We start from the raw sequence: 23,082 nt of genomic DNA on the forward strand, positions 1-23,082 counted from the left end.
TTTTCTAAATACGAAGCTTTATTAACATCTGTTGACAGTGCATCTAGTGTTACCAAGTGAGCTTTTTAAAAAGTCATGAAAATATACAATATTTTAAAACCAAGCAATAGCCTAGGACACTAGTAGGGATGTGCAAATTGTTTTGATGTGGAAAGCATCCCTAGACACTAGTATTAGTTTCACAGTAATTAATAGCATTTGGAGTTGCATCTCTTAACTACAGAACCATCTCAGTGATGTAGTACTAGAGATTCATTGAGCATGAACAAGAGCACCTGCTCCCTGGCCATAGCCAAATCCTTTGGGGCCAAAATTCTTTGCATAACAGCCTGCAAGGAGAAGAAGTTTGTATTAGTTCTGTTCCATAAGACTGTTTAGTAAGAAGCAGGTACTAGTGTAAGTAGATCACATGTTTTGATAAACTTAGCACTAGGTATAAAACAATTAAAAATGTTATCACCTGAGAAAGAAAAATGCTTTTACAGTCTCTTAACTGATACAGTTCCCACCTCCTTCATTGCAACTTGGAAGTTATACTTCTGTTCATTAGCTGTCATTCAAATATCACTTGTATTGATCTACTAAAACATTTTCATTGTCAAAAGGTAAAAGCAACAATTGAATAAAAACCTTTAAAATGTTGCCAACCCCATTTCCTTCCTTAAATCAAAATTTATGACTCTGCACTGGAAACAGTTCTTCCCCCACTCCCAATCTTACCTTTGCAATAGATTTCACCCTCCTTCTCAGTCAGAGTTGTTGATTCAAGGCTCTTCCCACACTTAGCACATCGAAAACAATTTTTGTGCCAAGGCTAAAAGAGAGCACAGCTGTTTTACGTTCCTGTATTGCACCACTGAACACATTATGAGCAGCATTTAAACCCAAAATAATCAGGACCAGCTTAAATAAGTTTCATCTCAATCTTCCTAGAGGCAACTTGGGTTTTTGTTTTGTTTTTTTAAAAAAATTAGGATAGTAATATACTATAAGTGTATATACATTTGAGAAACTGAATTCAGCTGGGTTCTATTTCCAGACTGCATTCTTCCCCGTTCTGAAAAATATCTATTGGTACCTTTAGTAAGAAGCAGTTTTAGATCTAGGGAGCTCCATTCTCACAAGATAATACACCATTCACTCAAATGAGATCTGTTGGTTGGTAAGATTTTTTCAATAAGTTACCATGCAATTTTACCTTTCCAGCTCCTATTACTTTCTCAGCTGCATACACAGAATCGCCACATCTGGAACACTTCTCTGCTCCTCCAAATTTCTGGGCAAACTTTGAAGTATTTGGATTTGTTGTAGGTCGATGAGAAGGTGCACTACAAGTGAGATTTACCTTTGTATGAATGACCCATTTCACTGCACATTATTTTACACATTTCATTAAAGACCATGCCCCCTCATTTCAATGGATTGGAAATGAAATGCTACCATCTCTCCCACCACACAATCTAGTCTTAACTGTAGCCATCCAAGCAAGAGAATATAAATTAGATAGAATACAACATGCCCCACGATAGACCCCTGTGCATCAAACATTTAGCCTAATGATTGAGCAACAGCAATGAAGTACAAAATTTTTCTGCAGTTGAGACCACCACAGAACTGTCCCACGAGCATATGATCCTTATCTAGCTTTGGCCATGTAGAGGAACAGCGTTCTATTCCTCCTAACCTTTTTACTGCTGCCACCAAGTGGATTTTTTGTATGGCTAGGTCCACTACAACAGCCCTTCACCTTTATCAAAAATTAGGAAGAAAACCTCAGTAGTTTAGAAAGGCTTACAGGCGTGGGGTGGAGACAAAATCAACAAGCTTCAAATTTTTATATAACCAGAAAATTTACTTTTAGAAAAGAATTGGTTCAATTAAAACTTTTTTTACAGCAAAAGATAAACTCAGTGACTTACAGCATAGGGAAAAATAAAGAGCTGGGAAAATGCAATGACTACGTGGCCCTATACTGGTCCCTACTCAGAGTCCTCTGTGCCTTCTTTTCAGCTGGGCTTGCTGGGTAGTCTCTTGTTCTAATTACAGCACAGGTCTGAGGCTCAGTCCAGCCTGGCTCTTCCTTTTCTTCCAGTGATTTCAGTAGGGGTGTGCATTTTGGAATTTTCTTGTTTCGATTTGTATCCGAATCGAAACATCCCCGTTTTGTTTTGTAGCCAAATTTTCTGAATCAGCTCTGTTTTGTAGCCAAATTTTCTGAATCGATTTGGATTTTTAAAAAGGGTCCCAGGGCAAAAAGAGTAGGTGGTGGTCGTGTCCAATGGGTGGAAGCTACCACCCAAATTTCAAAGGAATTAGGCCAAGGGCTGATTTTTTTTTGTATTTTTTTTTTTTAAGTTTACACATCTTTAAGAATTTTCCCATAGGGAATAATGGGGATTCCAGCAAATGTATCGCTTCAAATCAAGGGGAAAGGGATGACCCAGAGCAGAGTGTGGTGGGTGGTAGTGCCCAATGGGGGCAAGGAAACTTCCAGAATTATTTCAAAGGAATTGGGCAAAGGGCTGATCTTTTGTGGTTTGTTGAAGTTTACGTGTCTTTAAGATTTCTCCCATAGGAAATAATGGAGGTTTGAGCAGCCCCATAATTCCACTTGGGGGGCGAGGGGTTGTGTAGTGCACATAGGGTGCCAACCACCCCCATACCAACAAGCCTGTGGGGTACTGGGTTTTCTTGTTTCTGAGGTGTTCACTGTAGATTTTCTGGTAGCATATGAGATTTTCAGTGAAAAACAAGAATCCACTCTCATATTCTACCAGAGAATCTACACTCAGACCACCACAGAAACAGCAGAACCCAGCACCCCATGGGTTAGCAACCCTCCTCCTGGCCAATGTGGGGTCAGTAAAGAGTGGGAAGAAGCAAAAGAGCCAATGGGGAACTAGGAGGGAATTGTCAGCAGGTCAGCCCATGATTTAGGTCACTAATCAGAAGGCTGGAAGGGTGGGAAATTCAAAGAGATGTCAAACACAAAATGGAGACTGACTCAGAGATCACCACAAAATGGAGGTCTGAAACAACAAAACGTTTTATAGCTGAAACAGGGGCGTTTTGTTTTGTATACAAAACTTTTGGATCTGGAAAATGGGTGTTTTGTCTACAAAACACCCGAAACAGGCTGTTTTGGGTACAAAACATTTTGTATCCGAAACATTTCGCACATCCCTAGATTTCAGCTGGGCTTCTCTTCTTGCTGGCTGCTCACTCTCTGCTTTCTTGGGCTCACTTCAGCAGACTTCCAGACTCTTTCTGCTACCTCCAGCTCCGACTTGCTCCAGCAGAGAGACTCCACTCTCCAGAACTTTCTCAATATATAAAACCCCTGCTAACTTGGCGATTCTCTTCATTTAGCAGAGGGAGAGTAACTGGCCCTTTCCACTCCCAGCACAGTACCTTCAGTGACTGTTGCTGGTCTCTATCTTATGTTTCTTTTTAGATGGTGAGCCCTTTTGGGACAAGGATCCATCTTATTTGTTATTTCTCTGTGTAAACCACCCTGAGCCATTTTTGGAAGGGCGGTATAGAAATCAAATAAAAGAATAAATATATGTACATTTTTGCCCCCAACCGTTGCTCAGCTCAGCCAATCTGAACAAAAATTCCCTCGGTTTTCCCTCCAAAACAACAACAACCCCCAATTGTCAAACAAAATAAAAATCAGTGTGAACTTTTTACCCTGCACACTTTCTCCATGCATAGGGATCTGCAAGCACAGAAATCTCATTTACAATAATGCAGAAGTTTTAGAAATATAGTACAATACAATTCATTTATCAGGGTTTTTTGTTTTTTACAAGAAGAGGTTTGAGAATATTAATACACTATACAATACAGGGGCTTATTTACAGACACCCAAGAAGTCTAGGCCTCGTTCTTCCACAAGCCAATAGCTGCTTGTGCTAGTCTAGTTATTACAGCATCCTACTCCTGATAAGTGAGGCAGAACCATGTCTCCACCGACAAGCTAGCCCCCAATAGTATTAGAAAGGGTCAGCAATACCTATAGCTCCTGCTAGGCCAGGGTGGGACAAGTTCATTCATGCCAAAATTAGGTCCTTCACTCATTGCTGTGGTGATGCATCAGCTTTGACACACCCCTAGATAAAGCTGCATAATGGCATGGTCAGCATCTTGCTAAGGCCAAGGCACCACTTGCCAGCCGGCTGATTTTTACTATTTTCTTTTCAACCAACACTCAAACTGAAGGTGATCTGGAAGTAGTCAAGTCCTCAAAATTACTCACTGCTCTGTTTTAGTCTTTGTTTTATGCTGTAAACCACCAAGAGGCTTTGGTAGTGGGTGGTATACAAATTTATTAAATATAAATAAATAAAATACTTTTGATAGTAGAACTTGGCACATCCACAAAAGGTTAGTCTGGATGTCTGCCACTGTTGAGCATTTTAAAATGTTTTATACAGAGTTTTATACATAGTTATGACTTCATACTGTTTGAGACAATTATGCTCAAGATTCGCTTTACAGCCTTAAGCGTTGAGCACATCTGAAATTGAAGCAAGACTCTGAAGTCTTGCTAATAGAAGAATGGGCATACTACCATCGGGGTGAACTGATTCACATGCAAAATGAAACCATGGTTTAGCACCTTGGGAATAACCTCTGCTCATTCACTTCCTCATCTCCACTTCAGTTGACTTTCTCAGCACAAGCCATAAAGGTAAAGTGTGCTGTCAATTTGGTGACGACTCCTGGCGCCCACAGAGTCCTGTGGTTGTCTTTGGCAGAATACAGGAGGGATTTACCATTGCAATCTCCTGCACAGCATAAGATGATGCCTTTCAGCGTCTTCCTATATCGCTGCTGCCTGATACAGGTGTTTTCCATGGTCTGGGAAACATACCAGTGGGGATTCGAACTGGCAACTTGCTATTTCCCCACTGCACCATTAGGTGGCTCAGCACAAGCCATAGTTGCCATTATATCTGAATTGGCAAATGATGGCTCACATTGAAGCAGATATGAATGAAAAGCATGCACAGGGTTCATTCCTTTGGCAGCAAACTTGTGTTGCCTAATCCTACATTAGATAGTCATGAACCTGATTTCATTAACATGATTAAGAGGTAGGCTCATTTTAATACTGTACACTGAAAATGCAAGTTGGCTTGTATCATTTTCATCATGAGAGCACTGCTGCCTTCATGAAAGAGGGGGGAGGTCTGGTTGCGACCAGCTTGCTTGGTGGCAACCCCAAACCAGGCCTTTTCTAGGGTTGCCCCAAGGCTTTGGAACACACTCCCAAATGAAGTCAGAATCTCATCTCTGGTTGCTTTTAAACACATCCATTACAGTTTTATTTATGGTAGTTTTAATGTGTTTATATTGTCAGGTTTTTACTGGATTGTAAAGCACCCTGAGATTTTATATAGGGTGGTATATAATGCAAAAAACAAAAATATATGACTATAATCACCAATTTCTGCACTGTTATCAGACAATATAATCACACACAGCGTAAGGACAATATGTTTCCTAGAGATGCTCTCCTTAACAGCATTAAATCAAAATTCACATACATCAGAGTGATTTTCACTATTCCATTTTTGCTTTGGGAGGTCAACACTAACATTGTTTGTATCCAATGTACAATACAGAACACATGGCTTAAAGAACCCAGGAGCCAGCTTTTTATTGCATGGGTGAACTACCCAGTGCAGCTCAGTTACTACTAGTTATAAGCAACGTAACACTGTACATACTTGTCATGCTTGATGCCCAGCCTCTCTCCTCTGTCCATATTAAGAGTGCCCGCTCCTTGGCCATAGCCATATCCCTTCGGGCCATACTTCTTTCCATAACAAGACTTGCAGTATACCTCTTCATCATGGATGGCTACTGTTGTGCTGTCTAAGTTTTTCCGGCAGACCACTGGGGAAAAAAAAAAAAAAGGATTTGCCTTTTAGAATAATTCTTACGTAATTGCCTATTCAGACCACTACCACCCCAAATCAACTGCAAGATGTTTTTGTTTCTCTTGCCTGTAGTAGCTCTCAGTAAACTGTAAGGGACTGTAGAAAGTTTAAAGAGCTGGGGTTTTTTTTGAATTGCTGAATTATATTTTGCTCGGTGAAGGGACTTGCCTTTCCCTCCCTTTCACAACTATGACATTTACAGAATGGAAGCTTGATGCCGTTTAATTAGTGAGGCTGTAAGAGAGCCAGCAACTGAGGTCAGCAATTTTTCCTCCTACTTTTTAAAAATCACATAAAGCAAGCATCTATATTAGTGCCAACCTGTTTAATTATGCAACTGTTCCCAGATACACTTTCACTCAGTAACAATGCCAAGTATCCATAACTAAACGTTGTGGTGGACTAGATCTTGTGTTGGCATTTGTTCCAGGAGCCTAGCTGGAACATTAAGCCAACTTAAAACCATGTCCTGGAATACTATCAGTAACTTATTACCTAGTTCTGCTGCTACACTTTTAGGCTTCTCACTTTGTTTTCTTGGAATCAAGCCTGTATGTTCTCTTCTCTTCCATCCCCATGGATAGAGACAGTTTTATGAGTGCATTTACCACAGTGGAGCCCATGGTCTTTAATAGGCGCAGGCAGCTCACCATGCACATAGTGCTTATTTCAAGACAGCATGTTTAAAATGACAGGCTGCTAGAAGGCATTCCATTATTACTGTGAGTACTGTCACATGGGTTTAGATTCCTTCACAGCACAAACCTATGCACGTCTATTCAGAAGTAAGGGAATTACTCTGCCATTGTGGCTGCGGATTATGGCATCTGTAGTCCAACATCTAGAGACCCAAGGCTGGGAATCCCCTGCTATGCATAGGATTGCAGCTGTAGTCAGTTTGTATACTGTATGAAGTAATCAGTATTTTCCATTCCTCTCCTACAAGGCTGTTTTGTTTGTTTTTTAAACTAGGCTATGCTGGGAAGTCATGCCTTGTAACTGGAAGGCTGTTGCCCATAATCCCAGAGTAGCAGAGGCTATTTGCAATTATCGGGCAGCAGCGATATAGGAAGATGCTGAAAGGCATCATCTCTTACTGCATGGGAGATGGCAGTCTGTACATCCTCAGACACTTAATACTTCCCAGATCAGAGCCCCAATATTTCCAGCATCATTTCATTCTATCAACTACGAATAATTCAAACTTGTTTTTCCCTGTTCTTCACAGCCCCTGCTGTTTAACTCAAGGACATTCGTGCTAGCAAGGTTAAGTCTCATACTCCATTATATTTCACAGTTAGCAGCAAGTTTCCCCCCCAAAGTGTAACCTTAGAGATTTTATTTTCTCACACCCATTTGCCTACCCACTCACCTATTCATGGTACCAACTTGGGTAAGCTGTACTCTGCATTTTTCCTATCGTAATACTGTTATTTAGACAGGCAGTTGCATCATAAAGCAATCTATTATTTGACATGGTCCTTTGTTTATCTCTAACAAGCAAGCTTTTAGCACAAGAATTCAGTGCTTCAATAAACTACAAGATGAAAAACAATCACTTGGACTCTGTTCATTTAAGATAATCTACATCCTCCTCTGCCAAAACCGAACAGAATTTTGGCTGCACTATGCTGAAACAGAAAATCAACCGAATAATTAAATTAACTTATTGGTATGAGTGAGGAGAGCCAACAACTAAATAATTTTCTAACTGAAGATTTGAAATGTGAACTGCTGGAACAGCTAAGTGTTAGGGTTTGCATTTTGCTGAACTGATCTTGTATTTCTTAATTTGCTTTAATTTCCAACATTCATTCAGGTGTCAGCTGAACTGCAGGCTAGGTTTAAGGGATTTAAATGGATTAAGGTGACCATAACATCATTTTCAGAGATGGGGTGCATGTTTAGATCTCAGAACCCCATCTTAATGCTCTCCCTTTAATTGGTCTGTGCCAAACAGAGATGGTTTAATTGTCTTAAGGCTCATTCCAGAATAGTTAAAAGCAGCTGTCAATATTTTTATTTATTTAATTTTTATGGTTCTAGGCAGTTCACAAGATGACAGAGAAATTACTCAAACACAACTATAAATAAATTAAAATAATTTAAGAATGCCAGGCTAGAAAGATGTGTATTTAGGGCTCTTTTAAAGGCTGGTCTTAATCCTTGGATATCTACAGGTGAAACTCGGAAAATTAGAATATCGTGCAAAAGTCCATTAATTTCAGTAATGCAAATTAAAAGGTGAAACTGATATATGAGACAGACGCATTACATGCAAAGCGAGATAAGTCAAGCCTTAATATGTTATAATTGTGATGATCATGGCGTACAGCTCATGAAAACCCCAAATCCACAATCTCAGAAAATTAGAATATTACATGGAACCAAGAAGACAAGGATTGAAGAATAGAACAATATTGGACCTCTGAAAAGTATACAGTGTACTGTGCTTGATTGGCCAGCAAACTCGCCTGACCTGACCCCATAGAGAATCTATGGGGCATTGCCAAGAGAAGGATGAGACACATGAGACCAAACAATGCAGAATTGCTGAAGGCCGCTAATGAAGCATCCTGGTCTTCCATAATACCTCATCAGTGCCACAGGCTGATAGCATCCATGCCACGCCGCATTGAGGCAGTAATTGCTGCAAAAGGGGCCCAAACCAAGTACTGAATACATATGCATGCTTATACTTTTCAGGGGTCCGATATTGTTCTATTCTTCAATCCTTGTCTTCTTGGTTCCATGTAATATTCTAATTTTCTGAGATTGTGGATTTGGGGGTTTTCATGAGCTGTACGCCATGATCATCACAATTATAACAAATTAAGGCTTGACTTCTCTCGCTTTGCATGTAATGCATCTGTCTCATATATCAGTTTCACCTTTTAATTTGCATTACTGAAATAAATGGACTTTTGCACGATATTCTAATTTTCTGAGTTTCACCTGTATAAGGTGCACATTCCACAATATGCTCAGTTACAAGAAGCACAAGTGAGTCTATTTCCTCTCTCTCTCCCTCCCCCCCCCTCTCTCTCTCTCTCACACACACACACACACACACACACACACAGCTTCCCCTATCAGTTAGAATCTTTGCTCAACCCCCTGCTAACTGGGCAAAGAGGCACCTTTTTAGAGTGACAATTCTATTTATTATTATTATTATTATTATTATTATTATTATTATTATTAATTTTATATCCCGCTCTTCCTCCAAGGAGCCCAGAGCATACTTATGTTTCTCCTCACAACAACCCTGTGAAGTAGGTTAGGCTGAGAGAGAAGTGACTGGCCCAGAGTCACCCAGCAAGTCTCATGGCTGAATGGGGATTTGAACTCGGGTCTCCCTGGTCCTAGTCCAGCACTCTAACCACTACACCACAACTGGCCCTATTCATCCTCAGCACAGCATCCCTCCAGCGGCTGTTGCTGGTGTCTAGATTATATTTCCTTTTTAGATTGTGAGCCCTTTGGGGACAGGGAGCCATCTTATTTATTTATTTATTTATGTAAACCGCTTTGGAAACTTTTGTTGAAAAGCAGTATATACATATCTGTAGTAGGAGAATAAGGCAGCCAAAAGCACTGGAGAGGAGAATAAGCAACTCATGTTTGCAAAAGTTGATCTCTTACATTCCAAGGTCTCAGTTCTTTATGACTTTCAATTGCTACCAGGCTCCACATGCCACCATGTTCTTTTCCTTCCAATTACTAACTTGCATTAAGGCAGCCTGATCACTTGCAGCTTCTTCAACAAGGATCTGCAAGAATACTTACTACAGAGAAAGCAGCATCTGTGGAAGCTTCTCCCATCACACTGAACCTCTTCTGCATGATACACTGTCCTGCCACAAGCACCGCACTTGTTGCCACCTCCCCAGTTTGGCATTCTGAGGCTGCAAAGAGATATTCATTCATTCATTTGATTTGATATGCGGACCATTCGCAACAAGCACTCTGTGCTTGGACAGCACTTCCCATGTTAGTTGCTAAGAAATATAAACATTTTGCTAGAAAGAATTATAGAGAGTTTCTAATGCAATTATAACTACAGCCCAGCACAGCCTGTAGACAGGGGTAAGCTCTATCTTTCACCAATGAAGTACAGCCTTATTTAACTTGTAGGGAACAGATCTCCATTGGTTATGTACCAATTGCCCAACAAGCGCTCTCTCTCTACACACACACACACACACACACACACACACACACGACCCATGGTCAGCTTACAAATCAACTAGAAATGGTAGAGTAAAAGGAATCCTACAAGAGGTTAACAGTTGCTAGAAAGTAATAAAACATCAATCGCATACAGTACCAATCAAAGACTTAACTAGCAATTGCTAACAATATAAATATAAACTAAAAATTCAGGAAGAATATACGCATGAAATAAAAAAACTGATGTAACCACATAGCATTAGAACAAAACTTCACCACCTTATATGTAATAGATAGAGACTGATCTGTCAGAAGATAAGAGACACAAAAATCTTCTGAGCATCCTGGAAAGGGTGCCAGACAAGGAGATATCACAGAGCATCCTAACTCTCTGTAAAACAGGCAAGGGAGCAATACATGTTGGATGGTTTCAATCTCCCTATAACCCCAGGGCAGATTCTATCTTGCCTAGGTATACTCTATTCTCCCCGACAGGACAGCCGACGGGAGCAGGTCATACCTTGCTCTAAAGAAAGCCCTCAGATAGCGCGGGTCCCCTAGGGTATACAGATAAGTAGTGGGACCCCTGACAGCAATGCATAAACCCAGCTTCCTTCTCAAACATTCTGGAATCATGGAAAGCTTGTTTTGAGTTTCAATATCCAGGATTCTCTGCTTCAGAGCCTGTAGAGCTTGATTATGGCTCAACAAGACCAGAGAATCCATGGAAAATCCCAATGAAAGAATTTTAGCAATAGCAGTTCTCTTCTGCTATTAGTCACACATTACCACCGTTCATATAATGCTATATCAAAAGTAGTAAATAAAGTTTAGGAGAAATCCACTGGACTGCAGCAATGCTGCCCAACTCCTCCATTATGATCACAAACTGTGGGTTCACATTCTGGGACCAGGAACAACACACTGTAAGATCTCTATTCCGCATCATGCACACCACGCTTCCAATAGGAGGTTGAGAAATGATTAAGCACATGCAGCTTCTCCCCCACCCCCCACACACTGAAACACTGCAAGAATGATGCCATGTGGTTTATTCCTCCAGACTTCTTAGGCATCTACATCCAGACTAGTGTTGCACAAAGTAATGCTGCTGCACTAGCACAAGGCCATCGCGCTAAGAATGACTATTTGTTCCAGAATACTCACAGAGCTAGCAATTTTTACAAGGTACACAAACTTGTATATGTTCTAGAGAAGGTCTTCCACAACCAGTTGTGCAGCATCACAAAATACCACAATTCCATGCAGGACTGCAAGCTGAAGTGTGCACAGTCTCTCACAGCAACACCAGTGTGGATGTCTGCCAATATTCAGTCCATCACTGCCTTTTCATCCAGCACCAGTGAGGGTACCAGCTTGCACTTCCTCCATGCCTTCCCTAAATGTAAGAGGGAAACTTGTGTGCTGGGGTTAAGAGCAGATTCTGGAAATTTTAAGGGATTTTATTGATTTTGTAAAATATAGGTTCCCTTTCAGCCTAAGACTTCTAGAGTGGTGTAAAGACTCAGTGTTAAAAAGCACAGAGCAACAGGCCGCAGCTGACCAATAAATATTCAGCAGGAATATTTAAGTTAAGTTACTTACAGCACATACTGGAAGGCTTGTGCAAAGTAAGAGCATCATCAGGGGGTATTACCAGGGAGTTATTCGCACATGGCTTCATGTTGAGCAAAGCCACTTCGAATTACACTCGCGGCATTGAGGGAAGCAGCCCCTCCCCTCTGCTCTAGGGTTTTGTTTTGACACAAGTTCACATAGTGTTTTCCTTCTAGCTAATGCGGGGTGGCGGGAGAGGGAGAGTAATGAAGAGCTACATCTGCATTTGTAAAGAGACTATCCTTATAATACTAATGATTCTACATCAGTTTAAAACCAGCATTTTAAAAACCCGAAATACCTCAAGATAAGCTAGAATTTGCAAGGCAAAGCCCGACTTGTGTGTGGATTGGGTCCAAGGATCTCAAAGGGACTTTGGGGTAAGTTTGGCTGGTGTGTGAAGGCACACACTCTCTTCCAAAGGAGATTTAGGGTAGAAGCCTCATCTGTTAAGCCTCCAGGTTTGCTCTGGTTGTTCCTATTGTGGGGTATTTAAGTTAATTTAGTGCAAACCTTCATACAGACAACTTCTAGCTTAAGGTACCAGGAAAGCAGACCTTGGATAGGACACACCTGTGTTAAGAGTATTCAAAAATGCACCATAAAAGTACAGACATATTCCCTGAAAGCAAAGTTAGGTTTTACTGAAGAGCAAAAATTTACAGTAAAGGAAATGGTTAGCTCCTCAGCAAGGTTGCTGGTGATGATCTTCCCTTAAGGGGCTAATGCTCCAGGAATGGCTCTGAATGCCCTCCAATACACATTTACAGGTTAGTGCTGAGAGACAGGGGGATACAGGGCATTGGGCCTGTAATTTTTTCCATCTATGTGCAGAATGAGTTTTGTTCTGGGTGGCAGGATCAAGGTAGATTCACACACTTGCATTCAGAGTGGAGCCTTCCTGATTCAGCCCGAGTATGATCTAAAATTAACTGAGAGGGCAGCAAAAAACTTGTGAGCGTGTGCATGCCTTATTTATTTATTACATTTTATATCCCGCTCTTCCTCCAAGGAGCCCAGAGTGGTGTACTACATACTTAAGTTTCTCTTTCACAACAACCCTGTGAAGTAGGTTAGGCGGAGAGAGAAGTGACTGGCCCAGAGTCACCCAGCAAGTATCATGGCTGAATGGGGATTTGAACTCGGGTCTCCTAAGTCCTAGTCCAGCACTCTAACCACTACACCATGCTGGCTCTCATGCCTTAGAGGGAACACTGATACAAAGGGAGGGGGGAAGAATAGATACAGGTCTATAGCTACTTGTCTAGGTGGATAGGATGTGAAGTAAAGGAAAAGTTGTGCTACTGAGTTGGTGTTGACCCCTGGCGACCACAGAGCCATGTGTTTTTCTTTGGAGTGGCTTACCACTGCCATCTCCCACACAGTATGAGATAACTTTCAGCATCATCCTGTACTGCTGCTGTCTTATATAGGTGTTCCCCATAGTCTGGGAAGTGTACCAGTGGGGGTTCGAACCAGCAACTTCTTGCTCCCTAGGCAGGTTACTTCCCCACTGTGCCATTAGGTGTCTGTGTGGGGTTGCCAAATTCTGTTTCTCCAAATCTGGGTGCCTAACTTGCATATTATGTAAATTGGCTTGCAAATAGTTTAAACATGCAAATTAGCAGCTGCACTTTCCAGTTGATTTGTATTTGTTCTGGATATCTACCAACAGTAGTTGGGGAATATATGTTTGCCTGACCATTTTCCTTGACAGATTCACAGCAACAATAGAACAACAACAAAAAAAAAAAATCACAGCTTTTTAATTAGGGCTGCAATTTTGTACACACTTATTTGAGAGAAGATCTGATTGAAACCAACAGTGCTTACTTCTAGGTAGGCATGCACTGAATGTAAAGCCAAGGAAGTCCTTAAACATTACAATACAGTATATCAAAAGCAAACTATCCTTTCAACTGCCCAATAAAGATCCCCTGCTGATATAAAGCAAAGGCAACATTCCTCAGGGGATTACTGTACTTGTGCACCCCTTCCAGCTAGCTTCCTGTGCTACCTCTCTTAATCCAAATCCAGTGGTTGAGCAGAATAGTGACTGCACGCTTTGCTCCATAATTCCGCTTCTACAAGGGCTAGAGCTTAGCCATTAAAAAAAGAAAAAGCTAAAATCCAGGTGAATCCAGGTGGGCTAAGCAATCTGGGTGATACCCAGAATTCAGGGGGGCATGGCAACCCTAGTAGGATGTGCATTCCAGCAAGGGTTTTTTAAAAATATATATATATTCCAAGTAGCCTGAGGGGCCTGATACTGGACGTGTCCATTGGGGGATAGTTTTTACATTTATTTATCACACATTTGCATACCACCCAAAGTGCAAGTCTTAAACATAAGATAAGAGGTGTTTGATGGCTGGGCTACATGCTCTCCACCTTCTGGAAATCTGATCCGGGTACTGACGACTTCCAGTGGCCGAGCTATTTTTTGCAGGGGGGCCTCCTACAAGTCACACCTATGTGTGTTCTCTTAAGACATTCCACTTAAAAGGGTTGAATTAGTGTCCTCCAAGAGAGGCAGTCTCAACACCGATTTTCAGCATGATTCACTTGGTTGCATCTAGAAACCTTATCTCTAGGAGAGGGGATGCCCTCTGAATGGCCTTGGTTTATCTCAGTGTTTGCATCTCAGGAGAGGAGAACTGAGGAGAGTTACATTTCAGTGTTCCAAAGCATTTTCTATTCTGGCAGTCTCTGTGCATGCTCCAGGGCTAGGGGCTATGCTTATCAGAGTGGTATCTTAGTCCTTTGTGATCAAGCTAAATGACCTGGAGGCACTTAAAACCTGGCCAGAACAACTTAGTGAATTGGAAGCATGCACTCAGGGGGAGGCTTCCTCATTAATATTATTACAGACAGCCAAGGGTTAGTCTGGGGTGCAATTGAGACAGGCAGGTATCACAGTGGTGCCAAGATGACAAAGTGGGCACCAGATAAGCTTCCCTAGGTAGGGCATTCCATATGTAGGACACCATACCCGAGAAGGCCTTTTTACCAGTCACCCTTTAACTTCAGATGAGCAGGGGAACGATTCCCAACAGCATGGAAATATTTTGGGATAGTAAAGGACAAAGAATGCTTTAGAATGCCATTGAGGAGTTATATGGGGGCACTTGGATGAGAATATTCCTCTCAAAACCCAATACTAACCCAATTTCTGTCCTTATGCCAAAATCAGCCAGGTGTGTGACCACTGTTAGACATTAAGAAAAATGCACAACTTGGAATGAAGCATTAAGTTACCCATTGTGCCATATGTCGTGAATATTGTCATGCATGACAATACAGCAGAAGTTAAACCCATGAACCCTTTGAACTAGGTAGTAATCTTTTCACTTGTCTCTTATGATAAGTATTTATGGAATTAGAATTAGTTGCAAACAACTAAGGCTGTTTACAAAACTTGTTATAATTCCTTCCTTCCAAGCCATTAGAAGTCACATTTTAATTCTTAAGGATGGAGAGATCACTGGTGTTCTTGACAACTTATTAATCTAATTGGTGGCATCACTTGCTTTGTACGGTTAAGAGTAGCATCTTTAAGTACCGCCCAGTTCAGGTTGTAATGCATACACAGGGTGCACTGGCAGCCCCTTTTGGACACAGTTCTTCCAGCTTCTTTTCTGAAATGAGAAAGCAGTTCACATGTCAGCTCCTGCCTTTGCCACAACTGGTAATGCTATACTGAGATCACTTTATGCCAATATTTTATCACTTTGTTGAGATATACCAGCCATATGCAAAGGTATTGAACTTACTGCTTTCTACAGACGCTTCCTCTCACAAGAATGGATTGTCACATGTACCTTTTTTATTTTCTAAGTTACAAGGTGGCACAGTATCACTCACTTGAAGCCAGAAAGCATGCCATCTGTCCACATCTTTATAATATCTTGCAAGATCAACTGCAAGATAGTTCATCAATTCACATCTTATCCTGGAGACCCTATCATGGTAATCACCTAAGAGAAATAATCAGTTATGCAAGCAAACCCAACACAAGTTAGAGCAGCTAATGGGTTTTATAGCAGCTGCAACTACTTCATGAATTCTTATGCTCCAAGGCACAGATATTGGGCACCTGAAATACAGGAGCTGCTACCTCATACTGATGAATCAGAGTGTCGCCATGATGAACTCAGGACCAGGCAGTAGTTACGTTAACTTGCTGACACACCAGGAAGAAACAAGGAAATAGAAACTGAAACAATATTACCTCACAAAGAATGTTTATGTAACAATACAGCAAACTGCCTGTGTAAGAAATTGAATCAATGTTGCCTCACAAGGAATGTGACTCACTGTCTGTGTGAACATGAATTGAATAGGGCGTTGGCTCTTTCTTGCTAAGATTGGTATCCCATAGGTATAAAGGGTGAACTTAGCTACTACTAATCGGGGTTCCCAGCCTTGAGCATGAGCTAGCTGGCAACCATCGCTGCTGCAGACAGAGCAATAAAGCCTCTTGAAAAGTTCCCAACTCTGTGTCTGGTTATTGGATCTTGCGGACCCAGGGGCAAACCAATTTAAATCAATACAAGAGGCTGGTCTTGAAGATGCACATTCCTTTGTGTGAAAGCAGAAGGCCATATTACAGTGCAAGACCAGTCCCAATGAACTGGGGTATGCACAAAACGTGTCCCCCTACTACAAGTACAGAAAGTTGAAATGATCATACAAAAAAGCGCTTTCCCAAAGTTATTATGCAGAGTGTGACCCAGTACATCTTACAAAGGATGGCTGCTCAGAGGCAAGCATTTTTGGAATGTGGACAGAAGAGATTAAGTGATTAATCCCAATCAGGATGTTTTAGTGCATTCAAACCAACAGTTACAGCTTTTCCACTGTGACACAATCATGTGCAATTTAGTAGCTCAATTTAGGGTAGCAACATTAATTTTATCTATTTAACACATCCCTTTATAAGATTCCCAAGAGTTTAACACTGCTCTTCCATGCATTGGCAGGATCTAGTACTCAAAGAGGAGATTCTTAAAAGTTTAAGACATACACCATTACTATTTTGTCATTCTTGGCATCAATGAAATCTAAAAATTAAGATTCCACTACATCTTTACAAGGGTTTGGCTGCACTACTATGCAGCAGCTGACATCAATCACAGCAAACAGGATCCTAAGAGGGATACAAGCTACATTCTGTTTCCAAAACCTTGGCATTGTAAGATTTCCCCACTTTATGACATCCTCTCAAGAGTAGGATCCTTGTATTTTAACTGAATTTTTTGTTCCTTGCTTAGCTTTGACAGCAGCTTAGCTGCCCTTAAAATTTATTTCCTTCCATATGAGTCTATATAAAGAACGCTTCCTTCCACTTTATAAATCCCATATATCCATTATAGAAATCCATGTTCTTGCATAATATGCAATATTGCCACTATAGGGAGGCATTCTTCCTGGCTGACCCTAGACAGTACGACACCCTACACCTATATCAGATCTAAATATTAGATTTATACAATTCCATTATTTTAATTTATGTTAATGTAAACTGTTCAGAGACAAGTTTGAGGTGAAATATGCAACACAAAAATAGATGTATTCTTCCTTTTGTGGGTCCAGGAAAAAATGGTGAAAATATTAAGAACATAAGAACAGCCCTGCTGGATCAGGCCCAAGGCCCATCTAGTCCAGCATCCCATTTTACACAGTGGCCCACCAGATGCCTCTGGGAAGCCTACAGGCAAGAGCTAAAGGCATGCCTTCTCTCTTGCTGTTGCTGCCCTGCAACTGGTGTTGAGAGGAATCTTGCCTCGGAGGCTGGAGGTGGCCTATAGCCCACCGACTAGTGGCCATTGATAGACCTGTCCTCCATGAATTCATCTAAACTTCTCTTAAAGCCATCCAAGCTGTTGGCTGTCACCACATCTTAAGGCAGAGAATTCCATAGGTTTATTATGCATTGTGAGAATCTATTGTAGATGACTAGCATGGTTATTTCTTTTTGAGACCCTGAGCAACCGATGCCAGGTTTAGAAGCAGTGTGCATTTGCCATGTGTGTCCATGCATATTGTTCAATGCATTGATACATCCTTCCAGATCTACATATCTGATTTGCAGTACTACCCATGCATCTAACATTTGCTTCTCTGCACTAGTTTAAAGATGAATACTGGTATCCAGGTGAAAATCTGGCATTGCACCATCTCCTTTAGATAATTTTTCCTGCAGATGCTCAAAGGCATGCAGAAAGGAAATAAAGTTCTAGCAGACAACTTTCACCCTGAAATATCTTTCTCTCCTTCTATTATAGGCAAATCTATGCTTGTTAAGATGCAAGCTAGACCTAGGAAGCTGAGATGGTTTCCTGACCAATTTTCAGTGATGTTTTTGAGCACTTGGGCAAGGAATCTGATCTTGCATTTGGGTTTTCTCTATGGCCAACCTTGGGTACACAGAAAAGGAACCAGAGAGTAGCAATGCTGGATAAAGTTTTTCTGCAAGGCAAAATATCCGAAGTCAAAGGAGACCAAGTCACTTTTCTTCTCAATACTGAGTTAAAACTGTAGAGATTTTAACTAGCATTACAGAGTTGTGTGGAAGAAGATTCATCTATCTAGAGATCTTAGTGTAGCACAGTCAGTCAAGCTCACCATCCCACTGCATGGCTGCTTACACTCAAGTTCCACATCCACTCAAAATGGACATGCTCTATCCTTGGGTTAGTATCAGCTTCTGATTTAAGGTTTAATTCAGTTTGATTTCCCAATGAGTTATCTGCTAGTAGAGACATGCTATGCCTCATAGTGTATTTAAAAGCAGTGCAGGGTGCAAAACAACAACAACAAAAACCACTTTTGCCAGATATTTTAGTCAACTGTGTGCTTAAGACTATCTGAGTTAGAGAACCTGGCTACAAGTCTCCTAATTCTTCCTATACCAAGATTACACCTTCTGGCAAATGGTGTTCATGTCATCCTGCTTCAGTTGATTCTTGCATTTTCACAGGGCCATCCTGATATAGCCAGCAGGGAAAAGTTGGAAGCCGTTTCAGGGGCCATGTATTAACCTGCATTAGTTCATATTAATCTGCTTTTATGAAGCTGTCATATTCCTTCATTTAATCTGCAGGGTAGAAAGAAAGACTTACTTGCCTCTCAGAAGCCTGTCATAGTCATGTACTTTACTGCTAGCGAGGAGCTTAAACCACAGTCATCCAAGAGACAAGTCATAGTTCTGAAGAACATGTTTTGAGTTTGGGAAACAACTTGCAATTAAACACTCAGCCTACTACGGAAAGGCTGCGCAACAGCTACACAGTCAAGGCTTCCTATGGTGTGATCACCTACTTAGGAGCAACTAGATCCAGGTCTTTCACCATGTTTAGAGGACTGAATTTTTTTAAAAAAAAATATCAGCCAGAAGCAGTCAAAATACAGATAAAGAACTACAGTTATGCTATACTTCCCACCCCCCCACCCAAGACTGCTGTCTCCTAGTCAGTTATGTTGATTTTGCAATAGTTACCAAAGGGCAAAAACCCATGCCCAAGCTGCCTAGTTGAATTCAAACCGCCTTTCCACTGAGCTATTTTGTTCACTTGAATAATTGCTTCTTTAGAAGCAAAGGTCTACTGAAGTTACCAACCACAGCCATCTTCCTTTTTAGAGACTGTATCCCATCCTTTCTCCAATGAGTTCCGGGTGGATTTACATTTTTTTCTCCCCCATCCCCCAATATCCTCACAAAAATCCTTGTAAGGTAGGTTACATCAGCTCATGAGCTTTGTGGCTGAACAGGAAGTTGAACTCTGATCTCCCCATACCTAATCCAACATGCTAACCACTACACCATACTGGCTCTCTCATTTCTGTTTACTGTGACAGGGAGACCAATGCCAATTAGCTAGCATGACAATTTATGTTACTGTGCTCACCATTTTGTACTAAGGAAGATATAACTGATCAGCACAAGTCATCACAAGCATGCACTGATCGTAATGGAACAGACATGGAAAAAATGGATTGATTCTGTTCCAGCTAATTCATATTTAGTGAATCTTTAAATATGAAGATTCATTTGCATGTGTATCCTTGATAATAGCAACACAGTATGCTTGATCAATGAATATTTCCCAGGATTTGAGAGTTTCAATTCTAGAGTAGCAAAACGTAAGATCTCCAAGGTATTTATCTAAGCTGTCGACTTGCACTAGAACGCCAACAATGCAAATACTTACTAACCTTTATTATTTCATAACTTACAGCATAATAATTTTGTTCAAAACAATTGACAAAATATTAGCAATTGCATTTTTATTATGCTGTCAAGATATGTTTACAATTGGACTATTCAGGTCTAAGCGCGTGTAACCACTGGGAAGGATTTTTACATAAGTGTAGTAGATATTACATGAAAGTAGTGAAGACACACTACTAGCCGATTTAGATGCATTTTTAAAGACCAAGCTTTGTAGAAAGACCCAAACCTCTCTAAACTACAGGAATGCCAACCCAACAGTTGCTACAGATGGGTCCATCCAAGATAGAAGGCATTCCGAGCTCAGCAACCAGGCTGTAGAACCAGTTTTCTTAATCAGGCATGAGGGCACCAAGGAATTATGAAACTCATCTCTTCAGACATATTACAGCTTCCATCCTCAGTTTTGCAAGTTCTTCGTGACAGAACCTGTTGGATATGCTAGAGTCAGAATTTATTTGACTGTAGCATATACAAAATCATGGGGGACACAATTTTCCTGCTGTAGCAAGTTAACATAAACTGTTATGTAAGTTTGCAGGAAGCAGAGAAGAGGTACCAATTAAACCCTTGCAACAACCCTTGCAGCAAAGGAGACAGTCATGCATGTTGCCTCTCACAAAAGGGGTTGCTGACAATGAAATATCTAGGCCAAGACTACTACTATCAATGCATATAATCAATATACATGTGCAGCTTCTGGATTCCATGGAGAATAAGATCTCCAGAACCACCTTTAAATGATTTCTGCAGCAATTCTGATCTTTATTAATAACATGCAGCTGTACACTTATTTTAAAATACTGAGTACATCACCAACCTGGCAATAGGCCCAACATAGAAAAACAAGTTTAAGTCACCTGCAAGGCATAAGCCCTGTCACACACATCATTTAGCTTTCTGCTAAGGGGTTTATGGCAGATAGCTGGAGTTTTTTCTAATTAATCCAGTCTATTTAAAGAGTTCTTTCACAGAACATGAAAACCTCCAAGAGATTAGTTGACAGGCTAACAAAACAGCATCTCTCAAGCAGTACTTTGAAAACCTGTAGCTTGTCTTCCACTTAAAATTAATAGAACTCAACCCACAGAAGCTTGGTGAAGTTAGTCTTGCTTTATACAGTTACATGTAAGAATTCACAATGGAATAGTTCACACCCACATCATGTGAGCAGCTCTACATGATACACCTCAGAGATTTCCCCCTGAAATAAACACTTTAAAGAAGTAAATACCATTCATGAGAATATGTAGTATCATCCAGATATGAGCCTTCCTGGAAAGGCAGTATAAAAGTTGAATAAATAAATAAATATGAAGGCATAGGCATAGGTTTCCTGCTTCCTTACTGAGAGTCAAAGCTCCCTATTGATAGTTGAGTTCATTTCCAAGTTAGAATGCTGGCAGGGGGAGGGGGAGAAACTAGAACAGGGGGTTATTTTAGACAGATTTTAAAACAATCACTACATATTGCCCAAAGAGAAGAGCATAGCTTTCCCAGAAAGTGCTCAGATTGAAAACCGAGTAGAAGAGCGCTGGCATAAAAACTCATCCACCTGAAGTAATGTTTGGCATCCTTGAAGTAGTGAGCACTAAGTAGTAAAGTCACTGGCGGAGACCATGCAGCACCTTCAAGACTAGCATCTACCATGGCCAAGTTCTCTCGTTCTTCTTAAAGTTTTACATAGGAGGCACAAAGATTAAACATGGTACAAACTGAGGAGAGATCCCCCCCCCTTCCTATTTGAAGGGGAAAGCAGCCAGATTTAGAGATATTTAAGAAGAAGGACCTAAATCCCAGATATGCAGAAAAGAACAGTGGATGAAGTACCTCTGAGAATACACAGACGGGACCTGCAGGATTAGGTAACAGGGCTTCAAGACCAAAAGGAAGCCTTTTCTAAAGGGACAGAAATAGCGATTTGGGGGAGCAGAAGTGTTGTCATTGGAGTCACAGTACCATAGTAAGCCTGAAGATAGCGTGCGTAAAGTTAAGGAAGCGAATGGGACTATAGGTAACTTTGGGGGAACAGCTGTTACCCCTTCAGCTACCCCCGAAGGAAAGGGAGTAGATAGCCAGAAGGAGAGAGAAAGAAATCATTCACTCCCGAAAGTTAACAGCTTTTGACACGTCTCTCTAACAGGATTAAGAATAAGCATACTACAGAAGCACAAGCCCAGCTTCATCTCCCAGCTTTGTCACAGCCCTGTACTACTCGGGAAAAACCACCCAGGCTGATGAGGAGGAGAACAAAAACGGAGAGAGAGAGAGAGAAGCCCGCCTAGAAGAAAGCAACACTCTCCCCGTTCCATTTGGGCGCGCGTGCGGCTTTTGAAGCACTTACCACAAGCAGCTGCACCCAGCACTGAAAACGCACGCTCACAGCAAGTACAGCAGGCGAGCTTTCACTCGAAGCTGTTTATAGCGTCCCGCTGGGGGGCGGTGCTAGCGCGGCGTATGCAACCAACCGAGCCCTTCCCTTGCGTCTCGTTCTTCCTCCATCACCGTGCGTGACGTGACTCCCTACGTTTCCACGAGCCGTTGTGCTCCCAGATTGGTATCGCGTGCCTAGGAGCTCTCGGTGTATTTCTGTACTGTATTCCCTTCCACCGGGGTGTCTCTCTTACCCCGCCCTCGTGAGCGTTCCAACGCCCCCTCGAATGGCAGCTGTTAACACATGTCGCCAGAGGCAATTCAGCAACAACAAATATTCTAGGGGGGAAATGTTTCTACGCGTTCTTGTGTTGCACACGGATTAAATTGGCATGGAGTGCTGAGGGAACTCGAAATAAATTCATTGTTCACCATGTTATACTAGAGGTCCCCCACCCCCCGAAACACACACACAGGTTTCCTCCCAGGGAGAACAAACCTCTCAACGGCTGTATCTGAATAATGATGTTCACATTTAAGCCTAGACCACACAACAGCACTAGGTGATGAGGAGGTAAACCTGTTTCTGATTTATGTTCTTATTAAAAGTCTATTCCACTTTTCTTAAAAGGTTCAGAGCAATGTACAATGCTAAAGTATGATTTGAAAAAACATTTAAATGCAATAGTTGGACCAAACAATGCAAAACACCATGATGCAACACAGAAAGACAGG

General features: G+C 41.3%; 1 protein-coding gene across 1 annotated transcript; it reads right to left on the reverse strand.

Annotated features, from left to right (window-relative positions):
• On the reverse strand, window positions 1–22,476 carry CSRP2 (cysteine and glycine rich protein 2). The gene is made up of 6 exons (XM_053258293.1): window positions 22,319–22,476; window positions 9,741–9,859; window positions 5,739–5,907; window positions 1,199–1,328; window positions 721–814; window positions 1–329 (listed from the first exon to the last, which is right to left on the reverse strand). Exons 2-6 carry the CDS (start codon window positions 9,850–9,852, stop codon window positions 253–255), a joined length of 582 nt encoding a protein of 193 aa, XP_053114268.1. The 5' UTR covers window positions 9,853–9,859; window positions 22,319–22,476; the 3' UTR covers window positions 1–252.
• Window positions 22,477–23,082: the final 606 nt, after the last annotated feature.

This window comes from Hemicordylus capensis, chromosome 5 (genome assembly GCF_027244095.1).
Source record: "Hemicordylus capensis ecotype Gifberg chromosome 5, rHemCap1.1.pri, whole genome shotgun sequence".
NCBI classification, from domain to species: Eukaryota; Metazoa; Chordata; class Lepidosauria; order Squamata; family Cordylidae; genus Hemicordylus; species Hemicordylus capensis.